General features: G+C 39.4%; 1 protein-coding gene across 1 annotated transcript in view; it reads right to left on the bottom strand.

The window, feature by feature from the left end:
* Positions 1–500: 500 nt before the first annotated feature.
* The window catches only part of LOC106885124 (cytosolic beta-glucosidase-like), a gene marked incomplete at its 5' end in the record, with an annotated part of 140,438 nt that continues 122,119 nt past the window's right edge, over positions 501–18,819 (bottom strand). The window contains 1 exon segment of the mRNA XM_014937042.1: positions 501–830. Within this exon segment, the coding sequence (XP_014792528.1) occupies positions 501–830 (330 nt within the window).

Here is an 18,819-nt window from a genome sequence, read left to right as displayed (position 1 = left end):
TTAAAGATTACCTTTAGAGAATGGAACCTCTAACTGAGTATTTGTGTGCCTGTTTGTAGGAAAAAAATACAGTCGTCTTTTTCATGTTTATAGGGATGACCTTTTATGATATCGTACAATGCTTTGAAGCACAGTTATTTTTAATTGCTTTATATGCCTATTGAGACCATTATGCATGTCACTTTGTTATATACAGCACCGAGTCACATATGTTTGGTCAATGAATCTTTTGCTGCCTTGATATTTATGTTAAGGTCTGAGCAGGAGATGTGGAAACATTGTGTTCTGGGGTTTGCTGTTGGTGTTTGGGTGGTTTTTTTTTTACTGTCACTCTAGCTATATACCTAATGAGGTGACAGGAAGAATTAAAAATGACAGATTGTTTTGGCTGCAGTGGGGCTGTCTGAGCTATATTTTCCTACAATACAGCTCAATAAACCCAGCTTGTGGAAAGCCCTCTGAACGTGATTCACTGCTGCAGCGAGGGTCTTGCTGGAGGTTTAAAGACGAGTGGGCGGTGGGATGGGAGGCAGGGAGTGGGGGCTGCTGTCAGTTGGCAACCAACCCTGCTCCAGGGATGCTCCCGAAAACATCTCGTTAGAGAGGTTGGCGAACACGTACGTATTTCTCTCCAAACACCTTGTAAAACGGTAGCGTCCGGTCCATAACGTTTGGGGAAGTGTGGAGGCACCTTCTGCGGATGGTCCCTCCGAGCCCAGAGGCGGTGGAGATGCAGTGGTGTAAAACAGCCCTTGAGGGGGTTGGAGGTAACCTCCACCTCTGCAGTCATAAACGTCTCGGAATCCACGTGCCGGTTTGCTGCCGCAGGTCTGGTGGAACAATAAAACACATGGAAGAGATTCCTCAGGACAGAATGGTTAACTACAGGTGTTAGACTGATAGCCGGTATAATTAAGAAAAAAGATCTGTCATTTCACAGACCGTGCAGAATAAATTCCAGATATCCGTGCGTAATCTTTCAAAGTGCCTTTATCTCCAGAGCCAGGCAGGGTGACCACAGAATACCCTGAACCCAATTATGTACTTTCTGATTATCATATTTTTATTTCTCAAGACACAGGGCTAATAAGAAAGATCACAAAATGTTTGAACCAGAGTAATTTCAAATGTCAAGAACTAGTTATTCTTACAACAAGCTCCCAGGTCTTGACAATGTAAGCTGTTCTCTGGTTTGATTCCTCTTGGGGAGTGGAAACCAGGGACGAGGGGATTTAAAGTGACTTTGTACTGTGGAATCAACACATGCTTTTGAGACCTGCATTTGACACTGGCTTTGAGGTGGTTTGTTTCTTCTCCTTTTTTTTTTTTTTTTTTTTTTTTTTTTTGGATAAGGGGGGTTTTTTTTTGTTTTTTCCTGAAAAGGTCCAGCTTTGTGGGTGGTGGGGGGTGGAGATGCTTTGAAACTCTAATGTTGGTGTAAATACTTTGCAATTTGATAATTAAATACAAACAGACCTCACAAAAAAAAAATAAATTCCTCTTGGGGAGTGGAAACCAGGGACGAGGGGATTTAAAGTGACTTTGTACTGTGGAATCAACACATGCTTTTGAGACCTGCATTTGACACTGGCTTTGAGGTGGTTTGTTTCTTCTCCTTTTTTTTTTTTTTTATTTTTTGGAGTATGGGGGATTTTTTTGTGCTTTTTTGTTGTTGTTGTTGTTGTTGTGGTTTCAGTTTTTTGTTTCTTTTTTTTTTTTTCCAGAGAGGAAGCTGCATAGGAATTGCAGCCTATCACTATTGGGGAGCTTCTATTCAGTTCTTTGGACCAGAAGAACTCCATCAGGTAAGACTCTGTGGGAAGGAAAAAGACAAAATCCACATCAGAAATTTACTTGAGGAGGAAAAAGTAATTTTGCCAACAATATGAGCAATAAAAAGGGAAGGGCAAAGAGGTGGATTCCTCTGCAGTAGGAAATAAAACAAATTCTTGCTTTCCAAATGATTATTTGAAAAAGGATTCAGAGGGTAACTGTTTTTACTCTCTTTACACTTGCTCATGTTCAAGGAGCAGGAGACGTATGGATGTTAAGGAAAACCATGTGGTTCCCCACAGATAGTGTTCTGCACATATAATTGCCTACAGGGGAGGAAACAGCTTGAGCCTGAAGGTCTCTTGTTTTTGACTGAGGCAGAAAGCTTGCTGTTGTGGTCGTCTTTCCTAAGATGCTGAGCAGCCATATAAATACAGATGAAGCTGGGGTAGCCATACATACTAATGCTACATCTTCAGAGAGGGAGGTGGTTCAGCTCCTTGTTCTCCAACTGGTTCACCAAGGGAAGAGCCGGGAAGGTGCTGAGTGCTCCACCCTCCCAACCAGGGGCAAAATACTGCCCGTGTCAGCAAGAGGAAGGAGCTAATTAAAAGTAAAAACTCTGTAATGAGAAAGGTAGCCTTGCTCCCATTAGGACCTCAGTGAAAAAGAAAAAGTGAGAATAATTTCATTTGGATCTTATCCCTTGGCTGGCAATTGCACTTGCTCGTTACTTGGGTCTTGGACAAACTCACCAATGCTAAAAAGTGAAAACAAAGATGGAAAAATACTGCAAGTAATCATGCAAAGTAGAATTCTGAGGGTAGCTTCAAGAGAACAAAACAAAACTGTTTTCACCGAGATCAATCATGTTAGTTTTCTGTCGTTTTTTTTTTTTTTTTTTAGTCCTAATTATCAGTGCCAAGCAGGAATCACAGATTAGACACTATTGAAGCTATTTTTAAGTTTAGCTTATTGAAACCTGTTCTTTTCAATGAAGCTGCTCAGAACAAACTTCGCTTTTAGATTCTCCAGTATATTGCTCATAGTATTCTGCAAGGAAAGGAGCAGATGCGGATAATTCCTCCCGGGACCAAGATCATTGCAAGGAGTTCAGAGACTCACATGCACACATTAAATTAGTCAAGCATTTGAAGGTGGGGTGGAGGGGATCTGTTTCTTGATTATGCAAAAAATTTGCTGCTCAGGGTTTTTTCCCAAAACTCTTTGGACTTGGGAGTCCTTTTCTCAGTATGAGGGGATGACAGGCTAAAGGCTCCTTCTGCTCTAATGTCATTTGAAACTGGGAACGGTTTTAGGGAATCATATCCCTGGGCATTTAGATTAAAGTTTCATCAAGAACAGCAAATGCTGCATCAGGTTGAGGAGGGATTTTGAACCATGCCTCCTGGCAAGGTGGCATCCCAGGTAAAATTTTTCGTGACAGCTGACCATGGTCCGTCTGTCAGGCAGATTTTGTGGGAGGGGGAATTAGAAGGATCAGAAAAAGAGGGATATATTATTTGAAAGGTTATTTGTTTTAATCTCAGTTTAGGCTACTCCAGGTTTAACATAAAGGACCTGGGAAAGAAAAGATGTTAGAAGGGGAGAAGAGAAAGACAGGCAGACAGAAAAATGTGCTAAGACACGTTGGGGAAGAGTGAAAAATATGAGGATGGCAACCAGACCTGAGACAAAATAGAAGGCAGCATAGCAAGCTGCAAAGTTGTACAAAATAGGATACAAGGAGGGTAGATAGAAAAAAATCTGAATTAGCAGAAATTTTATATGCTTCTATGCACACATATGTGTGTGTATATGTTTAATCTCTTTATCACTTATGATGGACAAATAAAAGTGGACCTGCAGAGTGGACTGGTGTGTAATAGAGATCCATTGACAGCACTATATGCACTTCAGGTGGTTCTGCTCATGAAAAGTTGTAGCCCAGCCCTGTGGGCTCAGTGGCCATTCCCAGCTGGAGCACATGATGTGTGATTACAGGGTATATCTCCCTCTCCAGCTTGTTAGGAAGCCAGTTGGTCTGAGTGACCGAGGTCTGTTGACTGTTGTAAACCAGTAAGGTACAGTAAGTGAGAATGACAGGAAGACTCAAATGCTAATGTAGACCTTCTGCAAGAAGTCAAATAAACATTCTGTATCCTTTCCACGGTACAGCTGTCAGTACAGCTGTCAGTAAACCCCACATCCAATGGTTTTGTGCAAACCTATTTTATGTCATATCTTGAAACTTATTTGAGATCTACATTACGCTTGTATAGCAAACTAAGACTCCAAAAGGTTTGTGCATTATTAATGAGATAGTGGAAGTGCTCTAGAATCAGCTTTCATCTAAATAAAGGTGACGATGTTTATCTGTACCCTTTGTATTCATCGTTGTCTTGAGTGCACAGTGCTTCCTGTTGGTATGTATGTTATTGATTTGCTGACTAATCTCTTTATCTGATCAGTATTGATTGTAACTCTCAGTCTATAACCTTTAGACATAGTGATATTGTGGATAAATAAAACACAGATGCAAAATAATTAACAAGTTCCGATACTGGTACTTCTTTTCCAGCAAGTAGTTTAAGCAAGTCTTATATTTGACAACTAGAAGCAGTATTTTTAGAGAAAAGTGTAAATAGAAGATGAATATACAATCTTTAGTTCCTTAATATAAATTACTCAAGAAGAAATAGTAAGTTACCTTGGGGAAATCAACAGCTTCTTCAATTGGATTGCTTCTGTCACTGCATGGACACAGTCTTGTTTGATGTCCTCCTACCATTTGTCTTGTATGGAGTCTTTTATCTAAATCCAAAGCAATGCAGTCATCACTGCTGCAATTCAATAATGGCTCCACAGGAGCTGTCATCCACAGTTTGCTATTCATCTTGTAAAGCCTTTGAGTTTTCAAAGTATCCACTAAGGTTGGTATTTCAATGCTGTGGACAGATCACTTAAGGTTCTTTTGTATTTTGAAAACAGGTCTAAATTGAGGATGAGCAGATATTGAAATGCCCGACTTATTGTGCCCAGGTGCCAAAGGAGACGATGGAAGTGTCAAAAGGTAATTAGATAATCAGACCCACCTCCCAGCTGAAAATGTGTGACTTTGTGGGATTGAATGACACTTTGACTCAATACTGGCACTGCCTGTGGGGAATGAGCCCCTTGAAACAAAGAGAAAAAAGAAAAAGAGATGGAAAAAAAATTAGAATTAGCCACTAGCAGCCCCAGGAAGTGAAAAATTATTATGTGATAACAACATGAAGTATGAGGCACATAGAGAACTTATATCATTTTTACTGAAGTATAAGATGCCCTTTATTTCATTTGATGTAGACTTAGAAAGCAGGGGTCATTTTGGACTTGAAGGTTAGTGGCAATCCTGAAGGAACTCACATTTATCATGAGTCAAGAGCCTGGATGTAGGGAGCTGTTTAACAAGCTGCTGAGATTTAAAATAAACTGTTGAGATTTGGGTGGGATTTCCGGAGGTTGGTTTTGGTTTTGTTTTGTTTTTCAGATGCCATTTTACCTGGCCCAATCTGAACATGTGTTTTAGCCTTTTAGGTTTTTTTAAGCAAAAACCTAGCCATCTTTGGGCACCAATCTGGGATAATTTAGTACAGAACAAGAGATGAAGTGTATTCTTCAAGAGCGAGAGTTAGCTTGGATAAGGAAGCAGTATTCTTACCTAAGCTCAGCTTTGGCCAGGATGCTAAATTTATATAGCCTTTTCTTATGAGAAATACCATGGTTTGCTTAGTTTACTCTACACAGATTGGAGTTTTACCTGAAGAGAAGTGAGAGGTGATTGTCCCCCTATACTCAGCACTGGTGAGGCCTCACCTTGAGTACTGTGTCCAGTTTTGGGCCCCCTACCATAAAAAAGACATTGAGGTGCTGGAGCGGGTCCAGAGAAGGGTGACAAAGATGGTGAGGGGTCTGGAGCACAAGCCTTATGAGGAGAGGCTGAGGGAGCTGGGGTTATTCAGCCTGGAGAAGAGGAGGCTGGGGGGAGACCTTCTCGCTCTCTACAACTCCCTGAAAGGAGGGTGGAGAGAGGTGGGGGTCGGTCTCTTCTCTCAAGTCACAGGTGACAGGACAAGAGGAAACGGTCTCAAGTTGCGCCAGGGTAGGTTCAGGCAGGATATTAGGAAAAATTTTTTCACTGAAAGGGTTATCAGGCATTGGAATGGGCTGCCCAGGGAGGTGGTTGAGGCACCATCCCTGGAGGTGTTCAAAAGACGGGTTGATGTAGTGCTGGGAGGTATGGTTTAGTGATGGTGATGCTCCTTGTTTGTTGTGTGGATGTCTATTTTTGTCAGTGAGGTTGACGGTTGGACAAGATGATCTTTAAGGTCCCTTCCAACCTAGAAGATTCTGTGATTCTGTGAGAATGGTCTCTGTGGGAATACTTCACATTGAAAGTATTGAAGGAAGAAAGCTTCCTCTGTGAGAACCAGCATCACTTCCATCAACATCAAATCCATTTTTATTGAAAAGCAAAGAAAAATATTTCACTTTTTAAAATTGCCTAAACCCCACCCTATGAATTTATGAGATTGCCTTAAATTTAGGGCTCTTTGGCACGACTATTCTATGTGCCTTCCCCTGTTGCCTTTTTGGGGATAGGTAACGTAAATCTTGTACCACGTGGCTTCTCAGAGTACACACTAGTGTTAAGTTGTCTGCATGAGTATGGGAACAGGGTAATACAGAACAATTTGCCTTATCCCTACCCTGTGGTACAGAGGAGGTGTGGATGAATGACTTGGAGGCAGCGTCCTGAGCTACTGCCCAGTTCTGCCCTTGACAGTCCTAGGGCTGCCACAGAAACCTGCACGCTGGTGCCTGTATTGATCTGCAGAGGTCCTGGGAGGCTCTGTAGATGCAGCTCAGAGCAGGGAGGACTTCTCAACACACCGTGGAAATACAGCCCTGCTCTGCCTCTCTATTTTGCCATCTCCCTTCCCTGAGCTAAATCGTACCAATTTCCCTGCCCAGAGCTGGCTGCAGTGGCAGCGCTATGACTCACCTGGTAGTTTCTGAGACAGCCAGGCATTCCCCTCTAAATCTCTTCATCCCCTTCAGCCTATTTTTAAATGCTTGGCCTCTGTTCTTAAATGCTAGTATTGAACAAAATGTAAATATAGTGCAACCTCCGGTTTTAACCTTGGCCTTGATCCTCCTCTTATTCTAGTTAAATGTAATAAAAAAGAAAGGTAACATAAAGATGTATATTCTTTTTTTTTTTTTTTTAAAGATGTTTATTATTCTTTAAAATACATGAGTCAGCTAAGCATTTAAAAGTAAAATATAGATATAAAATTATTCAGACGGGGTGATATAATATAGAATTTAAATTGAGCATATTTTAGCAGCACTGGGAAACCTTACCCCAGAGCTAATAATGTAATAGATCTATCTCACCAACAACTTGGAACTTGCAACAGAGTTTTATCCACAAAGGAGAGTTCTCTGGCCTATTTTTTTAAATACCTTAGAGGACTTTGCCTGTAAGATTACATTTGAACAATGCAATTTATTAAAATCTCTGTTCTTATTTTTCCTACTGAAATTTTAGCCTTTTTCTATGAAAAAAATGTATAAACAAATCCAACAGGCTAAATAAACATAATTCAACAAATGTTTCATCAAACAGGTATATAGGGAAAACATCCTATAGTTTATTTTTCAACATTACTTATACTCTTATTGGTGTGTCTGCCTCTTTTGCTATAGTGTGTCAGGCAAGTTGCATCCCTGATTAAAAGTATTTTTTCAAATCTGAAGCAGAGCTGGGAATATAATTGAAAAATTCCCCATTAAAGACAGTCCTAATAAATAAATAATTAAAAACGAAGCAAATTGAAACACTGTTGTTATTTCTTATAAATGGAAATAATTTCAATTTTATTTAACAAATCTCAGTGTACTGAGTGCAATTATGAATCGTTGCAAAAGGATACAGACAAAGGCTGAAGCTTCAGCATCTTATAATTCACTTGGGATGGTCATGCATATTTTGGTGGCTGTTATTTAGCCATAGTTTGCATACACATACCACTGCTGGAGGTATAAGTATTTAAATCTATTCACTAAATAGGATTTTGCATGAAGCAAAAATAACAGAACTCAATATGGAGATGTTAATTAATAGGTATATTTTAGATTTCTGCTTAGATTCAGTTATATATTCTAGCTTTTACCTTGGAGTTTTTATGTAATTCTGTTTGATCTGAGAATTTAAGTTCATTCCATTTAGTGGGAGATGTTAGATACTCAACAATAATTATTATTATTTTTTAAATTAGGCCATTTATGTAAGTAGTAGGGTGCAGAGCTGGCAAGTAACTCTGGGCAGCCATTTTTGCAAAAGGATGTAAAGAATATCACAAAATTACTTTATTTCTGGACACTTGCCCTTCTCAGGTGCTACCTACCTGCCAAGTTCAGGAAAAGCAAATTGACATATGAGAAAACCCTAGAAGTCTAATCCTGGAGAACGAAAGGAGGAAATTTATACCACTTATTAGGCAATGCCAAAGTCCAGATGCAGACAACCAAACTGTCACAACAAAAATATCTAATTAACCTGTAATTCATTCCCTGTATATTGAGAGGTGCTAATGTGATAAAGGACTGTACCATGAAAAAGAAATGAAACAGATGAAATTTCCACAAGCCTATTGTCATGTGCAATCCAATTTAGAAAGAGAGAGGAACGTATTTGATCTGACATTAATAACATTCATTTACCAGTAGCTGATGGGAAGAAAACCCAAACCACCACCACCAACAAGAAAAAAAACTACTCCAAGACAAAACAAAAAAAAAAAAACCTCTGGGACCTCAAGACATGAAGAAATGATTGATGGTAAGGGGGTGTGTTTGTGTGTGTGTGCGTGGGCAGTGGGCTCAGAGACATGGGATTAATTATGAAGTGGGAAGTCATGGAGTCAAAAAGTGAGCATAGCTTAGAACCCCACATAAATGGCTATCCCAAAGGAAGCCAGGGAAGAATATCAAACTTGTAAATAATTAAAAAATTCTGGAATTCCTTGTACGTATTAGACAGTAAACAGAACTTTTAAGAATATAAGATTACAAAACTATATAGTCAAATATCATCAAATGAGAAACTGTAGGGGAGGTAGAAAATTAAAGACAAAATTAAAGGTCTTTTTATTCTGATTGGAAAACTCATCCTAGTCTGGCCAGCTCTAGACAGATTAAAAAAAACAGGTCAACAGGGACAGACTGTGGCATGCATAGGTGTTTCAGGAGTGTTCAACTAGAACCTTGAAGAAGGCTGTTGATGTGACCCCTCCCGTGACCAAGGGTAGTTGGGATGTGCCCGCAGGAGGAGCCTGCCCTTCAGGGTGGAAGGGAACTGCCAAGGAAATGTTATGGGCACCTGCCTCGGCTGAGAAAAGAATGAAACTACAGTCTGAGGGCTTTGGAAAGAAAAATGTGAATTTCCTGAGAGGTAATAGAATATTTCACAAGTGTAATCTCAAAACAAAAGGAAGGTATTTATGAAATAGAAAGTAATTCGGATGACTTACTTTAAGTTTGGAATCAAAATATTTTTATTTTTTTTACACAGTTTTACAGAGGAAAAACTTTAGCATTATTGGAATGCTTAATAGTTTCAATGTGTTTTACTTAAGAATATAATGAAAAATAATTTTAAAAATCACGTGATTTACATTTTAACTTACCGAGAATGCCGTTTTAGCATGGGGGGAAATGATAAAAATCTAACACAGTCTGTATAAAAACCCAAACCAAACCAAAGCAGTAACAAACCCGCCCACTCTGCAGCTATGCTACAGTATTTTAATCTTTGGTAAAACTTAAATACAAAACAAACATCCAAAACTATAGGTTTGGTGGGGATTTTGGTGACCTGTTAATGCACTTGTACATTAAGAGGTTTGAAATGGGTCCTCTGTTTTATCACAAACTGCTTTGCACTGGAATAATCCCTGTTTAGGTGTAGTACTGGTCTATAGGACTGTTCCCGTACTAATAATTTGGGGGACTTTGTTGGGGGACTCTCAAAGACACAACCCCCCCAGCTGAGAGGGTGCAGAGCTAAAGGAGGAGGCAACAAACTGTGGTGGCAGCTCTGAGGGCAGACACGGCATCCCACGTGTCTTCTCCTTTGGGGTAACAGAAACCCCACACACGAAGAGGAGGGAAAGGGTCAATAACAACAACCCCCTTCAACAACACTGCGTTTGCAGACCTTGGGCTAGACTACTAAATGTGTTACCTCCTTACATTTATGCTTTGTGCAGTTAATGCCTTCCTTGTTTTCATTTGGTTGGTAGAGTTATACATTTTAAAATTGGAGCAAGACAGTGCTCTAAAGTAATATCCCAGCGTAATGGGTTGGGATGGTTTAATAGTCTACAGTTTAACATGGAAGCTTGTACACATATTCACACATACAAAATCAATGTACACGCAATCATAATTATTTTGTAACTGTGTTTAACTCTCTCTCCTCTCTATATTTTCAGTGTCGCATTGTCCAAAGGTGCATCCTCTTAACTGGGATGCAGGCTGAAAGCATCCCTTTAAACAGTATCTTCTTTTTCTGCCTGACTTCTTGTTCCTGAACCATAAAATTATAGAATTATCTAGATTGGAAGGGGCCTTTAAGATCATCAAGTCCAACTGTTAAGCTAACACTGCCAAAAACACCACTAAACCACATCCCTAAGCACCACATCTACCCATTTTTTAAATACCTCCAGGGGATGGTGATTCCACTATTTCTCTAGGCAGCCTGTTCTGATGTTTGATAACCCTTTTGATGAATACATTTTTCCTAATATCCGATCTAAACCTCCCCTGGTGCAACTTGAGGCCATTTCCTCTTGTCTTATCACCTGTGACTGGGGAGAAGAGACCAACCCCACCTCTCTACACACTCCTTTCAGGGAGTTGTAGAGAGCAAGAAGATCTCCCCTCAGCCTCCTTTTCTCCAGGAGGAGAAACAGGAGGACCTGAACACCCCCAGCTCCCTCAGCCTCTCCTCATAAGACTTGTGCTCCAGACCCCTCACCATCTTGCCCGTCTCTGGACCCGCTCCAGAACCTCAATATCTTTCTTGTAGTGAGAGGCCCAAGACTGAACACAGTCCATTTTCCCCTACAACTTTGAGCTGCCTGCAAGGAGAGTCTATCCGGAAAACAGGTTGCAGGACTTTGCCATTGCTCCCCAAACGTGTACAAAAGCCAAACAAAATATTCACAAAATATTAATGAATTGTATTGTTTGGATATATGGTACTCACCTCATTGCCTGACACCGGCCATTAGCAGAGGCTGGAAAGCAGATGTGAAATAAAGACTGGGATAGTTAATCTCCTGATGCTACATCTCCAAATACTGATAAGACAAAAAAAATCCCTCATTTGTGAAACAGCACTCGATTTATACAAATTAAGTATAATCTAGAGGTTCTGTGATACACAATACCACACAAGCAGAAAAGCCGCAAGAGTTACAGATTTTCTAATGCATGCCATAAAGACAAGAGTTCAGCTCACTTCCTCATGTCCCCAAAATGCCCGTGACATCACTGGTGACACCAGCATCTTCCCATTGCCCTTGTCCAAGGCTTCCATTGCGTGTACAGCTGCGCAGATCCAGCATGACGCCCTGGCTGTATCACTGCTCACAATACACACACAGTCGCTCTCGGCCCCAGCTGTAATATTTACACAACAGATTGGATTAGAGCATTTGCAGGGAGCCTGTTACGAATACCTCTTCAGATAATTTTTTTTTTGGTGGAAAAACTTTTGTTTACCGATTAGCTAGATAATAGCCTTCAGTTCGGTATTTTTGGGTGAGGTTATTCGGAGACTGAAAAGGCGTGTGTGTAGGGGGGGTTGGAAATTCATGTACCTGTACGAGATGTGAAAGTGGTGGAATATTCCTTCTACTCTCCCAAGTGCCGAGGCAGAAGCCAGCCCCAGGGCAGGAGCTGCGGAACCGCGCTCGCACAGTGCTCAGCTTGAGACAAAAGGTCCTGCTAAGGATGTTGTAAGGTAATGAATGCAGACCTTATCCTTCTGGATTTAAAGCATTACTTTTTTAAATAATACAAGCCAAAGTAGAAAGTGAAAATGATAGACCTGCCCTTCAGTCGTGTTGTAAATTTTATACATGACTGAACTTGGAACTTCCTTCTATTCCTTGCTGGTGTTGTTTCTTGCCTCTTAAAGGTCTGCTCCTAGTCTCAGTCTCACATTTAATTGTTTGTAATTATAATTAGAATGTTAGATCCTCATCTTCCTGTGTGTTCATGAAGCCAGGAACACCTCTGATCACAGCAAACTCCTACAAAAGGATAATTATGTTTTTAAGGAAATGGATAAAGGAAAAAACCAACTCCCAAGACAAAACCTTGTGCAGTCTTGAGTAAAAGATAAATTGGGGGTTAATATCAGGGGAAATAATGTCAGATTTTAACAAGACTGATGAAGCACAAACAGTTTAATCCAGGAAGACTACATGTAAAAAAAAAATAAAAAAATAAAAAAATTCCTGTGTTAGAGACAAGGGTCGTGATTTATTGTCAGTGAGATTCACCTCCGTGCAGAGGGTCCTACCCAAAGCCTCTACAAATCCCTTCTTTCAAAAGCTTAAGAAGATCCAAGCAGTGCCCAGCCTTTATGTTTTCCTTATGCACATCCCTGTGAGAAAACTATGGAGATTTGCAATTGGCTTCAGTGGTAGCAGAACAGTAACATTTTTTAAGCTGCTTTTATTTTTTTTTGCTGCAATCTCTCTCTGTAAAATGTAGCAACTGGTTCAAATCATTTTCCTTTTTCTGTCCTCATACGGACTGTGCAGGGGAACCATACTGAGAATCGTGTTACCAGCACACAGAAAATTAAAAAATACTTGAGGTGCTTTCTGGGAATTTATTTTAGTTATCAGACAGCTTTAGGTTATTTGATCAACTACACCTGAATCTTGTCTTGATGTGAAAATTTAAACAAATATTTTTGTCAGCAGAGAAGAATGCCTCCAGTAACAAAAGGCATGTTTGATGCATGCTTCTGACTCTTTTCCTCTATGCTCCCATTTTTTGTGTCAGATCCACACAGCCAGAAGATCTGGGTATCCTTTCTTCAGGTTTTCAGCTAGCTGCAGTGTGTAAAATAATGCTGTGCCAAGATTATCTGTACTGAAGATATGGTATGATGAAAGCCGGTTCTGTAAAAAGATTTCTTACGGAATGGCCCTCTGCAAACTTTAACAGATCTCCAGAACAGCACAGTGCTGAGTTTTTGTGTGTCCCCCCCCCATCCTCCCCCCCTCAACATGGCTAATGTTAACTGCCTGAGTGTTAATTTTAGTTTCTTTTCTCCTCTTTCATCAACTGAATGTCAAGATGATGTCTATATTTCATGCACATAAAGCAAATGGGGAAACTTTCTCTGTGGATACCTTTTCTGCTTTTTAATAAATTCTTTCTTTTGCCTGAAGAGAATTAGAAGGTGGCTTTTGACCTCCATTAATTTTTTTAATTTAATAGTTCTCTGCATGCATTAATAAATATTATTAACCATACTTTGTACTGCAGCATTTCCATTTCCTCTTCCTCCAGTGCTTTCCCACTTGCTGCAGCAGATGCCCAGTTAAGAACAGATTAGGAAAAGCAGAGGGAATAAATCTGGGCCCGTATCCCACCTCTTCCCCGAATACAGACAGGGACTCTTGGCATGTCTCTGTCTACCAGTCTGCATTATAACTGACTGCTTCTCAAAGCAAAGCTATAATTATAAAATAGAGGTTACTTGATAGCTTTCTGAAGGCAAATAACACCACTTAAAATCCTTCAAGTCAAAAGCGACCAGAAGCGTTTTTCCGACTGCAATGTCCTGAGTAGCTATTGGGTGTGCAGGTTTCCAGCCAGACTGCCCTCACTTCATTCAACCTTGATTTCTGCAGGGCCGTTCTAGACCCAGGTAAATCCCCTTTAGAGTGGCATCCTCCAAACCCTGCCTTCAACGTGACAGCTCTTTCAGCACATCTTCCAATTTACTGAAATAATAAGTAATTCGTCTCCAGAGGAAGAGAGTCGAAGCTCGTAGCGTAGCCCGAAGCCAAGATGTAGTTGCCACCTCTGAATGGCAGCTCAAGCCATGAAGATTTAGACCTTTCCTATGGACTTTGTACAACAAGCAGTGCATGCAAGTCTAGGGGCTTCTTGTTCATTTGCTACTAAGGCAAATAGTTTTGTTTGTTTGTTAGAGAGAGGGGGAAAAAAGTGGCACCTACCTGGTAACATGAAGAGGCTTTCAATTTACCCGACCTCCTGCTCAGCATTTATCATGCAGGAACAATTGACCCCTCTAGTGGAACCAACAACGCACTGCAATTGTGTGTTTGTGGTTACTTAACAATTAGCAATGCAAATTGAGCCACAGGTTTGGTTTTTGTTTGTTTTTTTTTTTTCTTTTTGCAAGAGCCGTGCCATGGTGACTCCCTCGCACCGTGAAGCGATCTTTTCTCAACCGCCCTATTGTAAATCTTCAAAATGAAAGCCTCCTTTTTCTGATGATGTCCAGAAAAGATAAAAGAAGAGAGAGAAAAAAAAAAAAAATGTCAACCCTCCTACTTATAACTTCCTTTGTGCTTCTCAAGGCACAGTGTCTATTTTGCAACTGTCTCCTTTCAATGCATGTTCTTTTCTCTAGAGGCTGTATGAATATTGTACAATGCCGAGTACGGCTATTGGCACTTCACAAAGAACCTGGAATAATAAGGAAAAAGGATATGCCCCTAACCATGCAAAAAGGCTAATTCTTCTCCTGGTATCATTTATATCAATGATTTTCATCTTTTTTTCTGCACACAGATGCTTAAATATTTTCAAGTGGAGGTTGCCGTATGACAAAATTGACCCCTTTGGCAACATGCTTGACTTTTTAGTTACCTTTTCTGAGCCCCTTTAGGAGCAGTCTGTGGGTTGAAAATCCCTTATTTACATTTTACCACACAGATTGTTTGGATTCAGATAGTTAATGACTGAGGAATGATTAAAAAGTATTTAGTGGAATTTAAAATAATAGAGGCTAATTTTGCATGACATTTTTTTACAAAGGTTATTGTATTTTGTATGAAAGTTTTTACAAAGGTTATTGTCTCAGGCAACGTGTTCATAGTACTTTTCCATAGAAGAAATGGAAAATATGGATATGAATAGAATGAAGTAAGGAAGTGCAAATCATGTGCAGAGTGCACACACACCCTTGCCTGTTTTTCAAAAAGCTCTTTCATTCAGTTCCTTCCTGGAACTCCTCCTTTGTTTACCTGTCACCACTGGCTTTGCCCACATCCTTCAGCATTTTAATTGCTGCCTCATGATTTTCATTTTGTCTTCTTGCAACATCATCTTTGGCATTTGGGAAAGCTAGAGACACTAATAGCACTAGCTAAAAAGGTAAAAGGTAAAAAAAAGAGGCAATAATTTTGCTCGTGATGGAGAATCTTGCATCGACTCAAGCACACACATCCATCTCCAAAATGCAAAGCCTTTTTTTAACTGACCAGTAGAATAGTCCATAGGTTTCCGAGCCAGTTTTGTTGGCTGGCTGAAAGGCACATCTCGATTGGGCATTTGTGCTTTTTTGGTCCTATTGGTGCTCCTTAAGACTGCAGCATTTTTTAAGGAGTATGAGACATGTCAAAATTGGGCAGTGAATCTACTCTTATGACAAAGCTTAGGGGAAATAAATTATTCCCTAAGAGTTGATACTAAAGCCAATTTAGTACTCCAGAAAACACAAAATGAAGTCAGTCAATACTCATTAAAGTGTCTGTCTCAGTCTTGTAACATGCAGTTTGTGAACAAAAGTTTGTGTTTCCCTCCACTGAACTCAGAGTAGGACATGGTGGAGCTAGAGGCAAGAGAGGCCCACAGAATTCTTAATTTTTATAGAATTCTATAAACATAAAATGATCAATTAATTCGTTACTTACCTCCAAATGCCCACAATCCTGTTAGGATGCATGCTACCGGGGAGCCTCATCAGGAGCAACAGCATGTCATATCTGGCTCTATATACAGGAGCTTTCTCAAGGGGTAAAATCTGGAAAAATGGAATACCAAAGACAGTTACTTGTCCAATTACACTGAGAAAAATTTTGGGTTGCAGGACAGTGAATGTGAAATAAGAATAAAGAGAATTTCCAAGTGACATGAATGCAGAAAGCGATGTGGTTTGATGAACAGAGGAGTAAACACCTTGAAAAGGGAATGGCACAAGTTCAATGATCCAACAGGTCTGGTTCAACCCAGACTTCAGTAATCCATTTTGCCATGTCTATCACAGATGTTGGACAACGCGCACACACCCACCCACCCTTGAAAGAGTTCTCAAATAAGAAGGGTGTTAAAAAAAAATTCAAATGTGAATGTAGGTTTATGTCTTCATCCACTTAACCATCTGTATTTCCCTGTATTATTTTGTCCTTAAGTTTTGTTTATGCCAGAGAATATACACATGAAAGATCTGTGATTTTCCCATTGACACTAAGGTCATTATGATCTCCATAGAGATGTCTGTCGCACGCTATTTTTCTACAAATCACAACATGATAGACTGTAATGATGCCTTTTAAGATGTCATGGTATGTGATGTTAACAAGTATTTTGGGAAATCTAAATGGCAGTGTCATTGGCAGGATACTCCAGAAAAGCAATGCTATGCTGCCAGAGGATCATATCTTTATGTCCTTCTCTCTCTCTTTCTCTCTCTCTTTCCTTCCTTCCTTCCTTCCTTCCTCTCTTTCTTTTTTTCCCCTTCCCTTCCGTTCCCTTCCCTTCTTATTACATCATAAACCTTAGGACTCCAATTATCCCATATAACTTTTGTCTCTGCAGTAACATCTGCCAAAACAGAGCATTAACACTCACAGAAAATTTCAGTGCAAGGTGACTTCCCAGTACAGGTGCAGGTCTCTGATAGGGAACCCTTTAAACAAAGATCTGTAAGTCTGGGACAAATCATATTATTTGGAAGAAAAATAGCAATAAATAGAAAAAGAGAGGATTTAAAATATATTTGTCTGATACTGGTTACATGGTGGATTCCAGCCAGATGATTCATTGTCTCCATTTTTACTTCTGTAATTCTCAAAACTGCATCAAATATCTGAACACCACTGCATTCTGCTTTTATACGCATAAAAGGGATTGCCTCTCTAAGGATTACTTTTTGTTTCAAGAAATCACACTAAAGCTTAATATTAGCAGTTATTGAAACACTCCTGAGTCCATTCAAATCAGAGCTAAAGAATTCAGTCTTACCTATAAGAGATAGCTCTGGACTGTAACTACTGTATATGTATTTTACAACTGTCGAGAAAAGATCTGACATCAGTCCAAGATTAAACTAGTGATAACATCAAATCTGTAACAGGAAATAAAATAAATACAAATCCTTGAAGGGCATGTGTAAATTGGATAAGCCCAAATCCTGTAAGACTAAGAGAATGCAAGAGGTATCCAAAGGCAAGAGCCAAAATGTAGGGTTCTGTATACCAGAAAAGTATTATACATGTCATAACCACATGTGAGACATCATTAGCCAGAAAGATTTGACTTCAATGTGTAGTCAAAGAGTTGATGTATTTAAAAAAGAAAAGCAAGAAGAAATTCAAGCATAACACTAAATCAATCTTACAATAGTAGGAATATAGAAATTATAGATAGGGCAAGATACTATCGTAAATCTTGTATGTGAAAATGAAGCTGGGAAATCCATCTGTTGTGGACAAATCAAAGCCAATGTTTGACATCACATGTAGCTGTAAATTTTAGGCATATGTGTCTACAGTAGTGTTGCTTGTGTATTTAGAAGCAGCAAATTCATCTATAAATTGGAACAGTAAGCTAGAGAAGCCAGTAAGATAGAAGACTGAAACTCAGAATAAAAATAAATCAGTTTTGTTAGCCTCTAACAGATTGAAATCCTGGCAGGGTAGAAGAAATGCAAGGGCCCTGCTGTGAGACTGAGGCAGGCTCCACAGATATCTGATGAAGGTAAATGCTAGTATACTAATGAACCATTTGTGCCTGAAGGACCGATTTGGAAAAGTTAAAGTTGTTTACTATGTTTAGCAGAACTCTACAAAGCCTGAAAGGATTCTGCTGGCACAGGAATAGGAATTCAGCATCTTTACTCCATTCAAGTGTTCATAAATCCATAACTGAAACTAAAACAAATGGCATATCTGAAAAAGTCTTCATGAGCCTATTTCGCCACTGTGTGGGAGGATCAGTGGTATCTATCTGTTGATCTGGGCAGATGTTAGTCTAACCTGTTCATGAAAATTTACAGTGTTGGCAACTCCAACACCGCAATTTTATGAAACTTGATTTCATAAAAGGTTTCAAATTTATCTAGAACATTTTATTTATTGCAAGAATTTACTTTAGAAGAATTTATTTTACAACTCTCCTCTCCTTCTAAACAGGTCACCAGCATCCTGGAAGTTCTTCTCCACTTGGTGCCACATAAGTATAATCATAATTTTTCTAGACATCCAATCCCTAGTGATAGAAATATTGACACAAGGAAAAACCCTTGTGGAAATATAACATAAATATGGCAATTAAGCTACTGAGACTTCCTTGAAAATATTCATTTAATCTAGATTCTATGAACATCTTTGTCACTGGAAGTATCTAGAAGAGCCACTTTTTTAGTTTCTAGAAGAAGCTAAAAAACTGTGTTAAATCTACTGTCTTCTTGGCACTTCTGATAAGTTGCTTTTCTATTATGCTTAATGGGAGAATAATTTTTTTCCTGGTTTGACTTTGAATACTCAAGTTCTTAAAAAATTCTATCTTCTTACACCTCATGCTCCTTACTAAGTGCATTTCAATTTGTTTCCATGCTCTTCTCATTTTTGGCCCTGAACTTGTCCTGTGCTTCTATACTTATGCTTCCTTTCTAAACTAAATTCACCTTATCTCATGTACAAATTTATATTA

The sequence above is a fragment of the Calidris pugnax genome, unplaced genomic scaffold (assembly GCF_001431845.1).
Source record: "Calidris pugnax isolate Ruff unplaced genomic scaffold, ASM143184v1 scaffold49, whole genome shotgun sequence".
In the NCBI taxonomy this organism is placed as follows: Eukaryota; Metazoa; Chordata; class Aves; order Charadriiformes; family Scolopacidae; genus Calidris; species Calidris pugnax.
The sequence above is the reverse complement of the archived record's forward strand: the minus strand, read 5'-3'. Positions and strand labels throughout refer to the sequence as shown.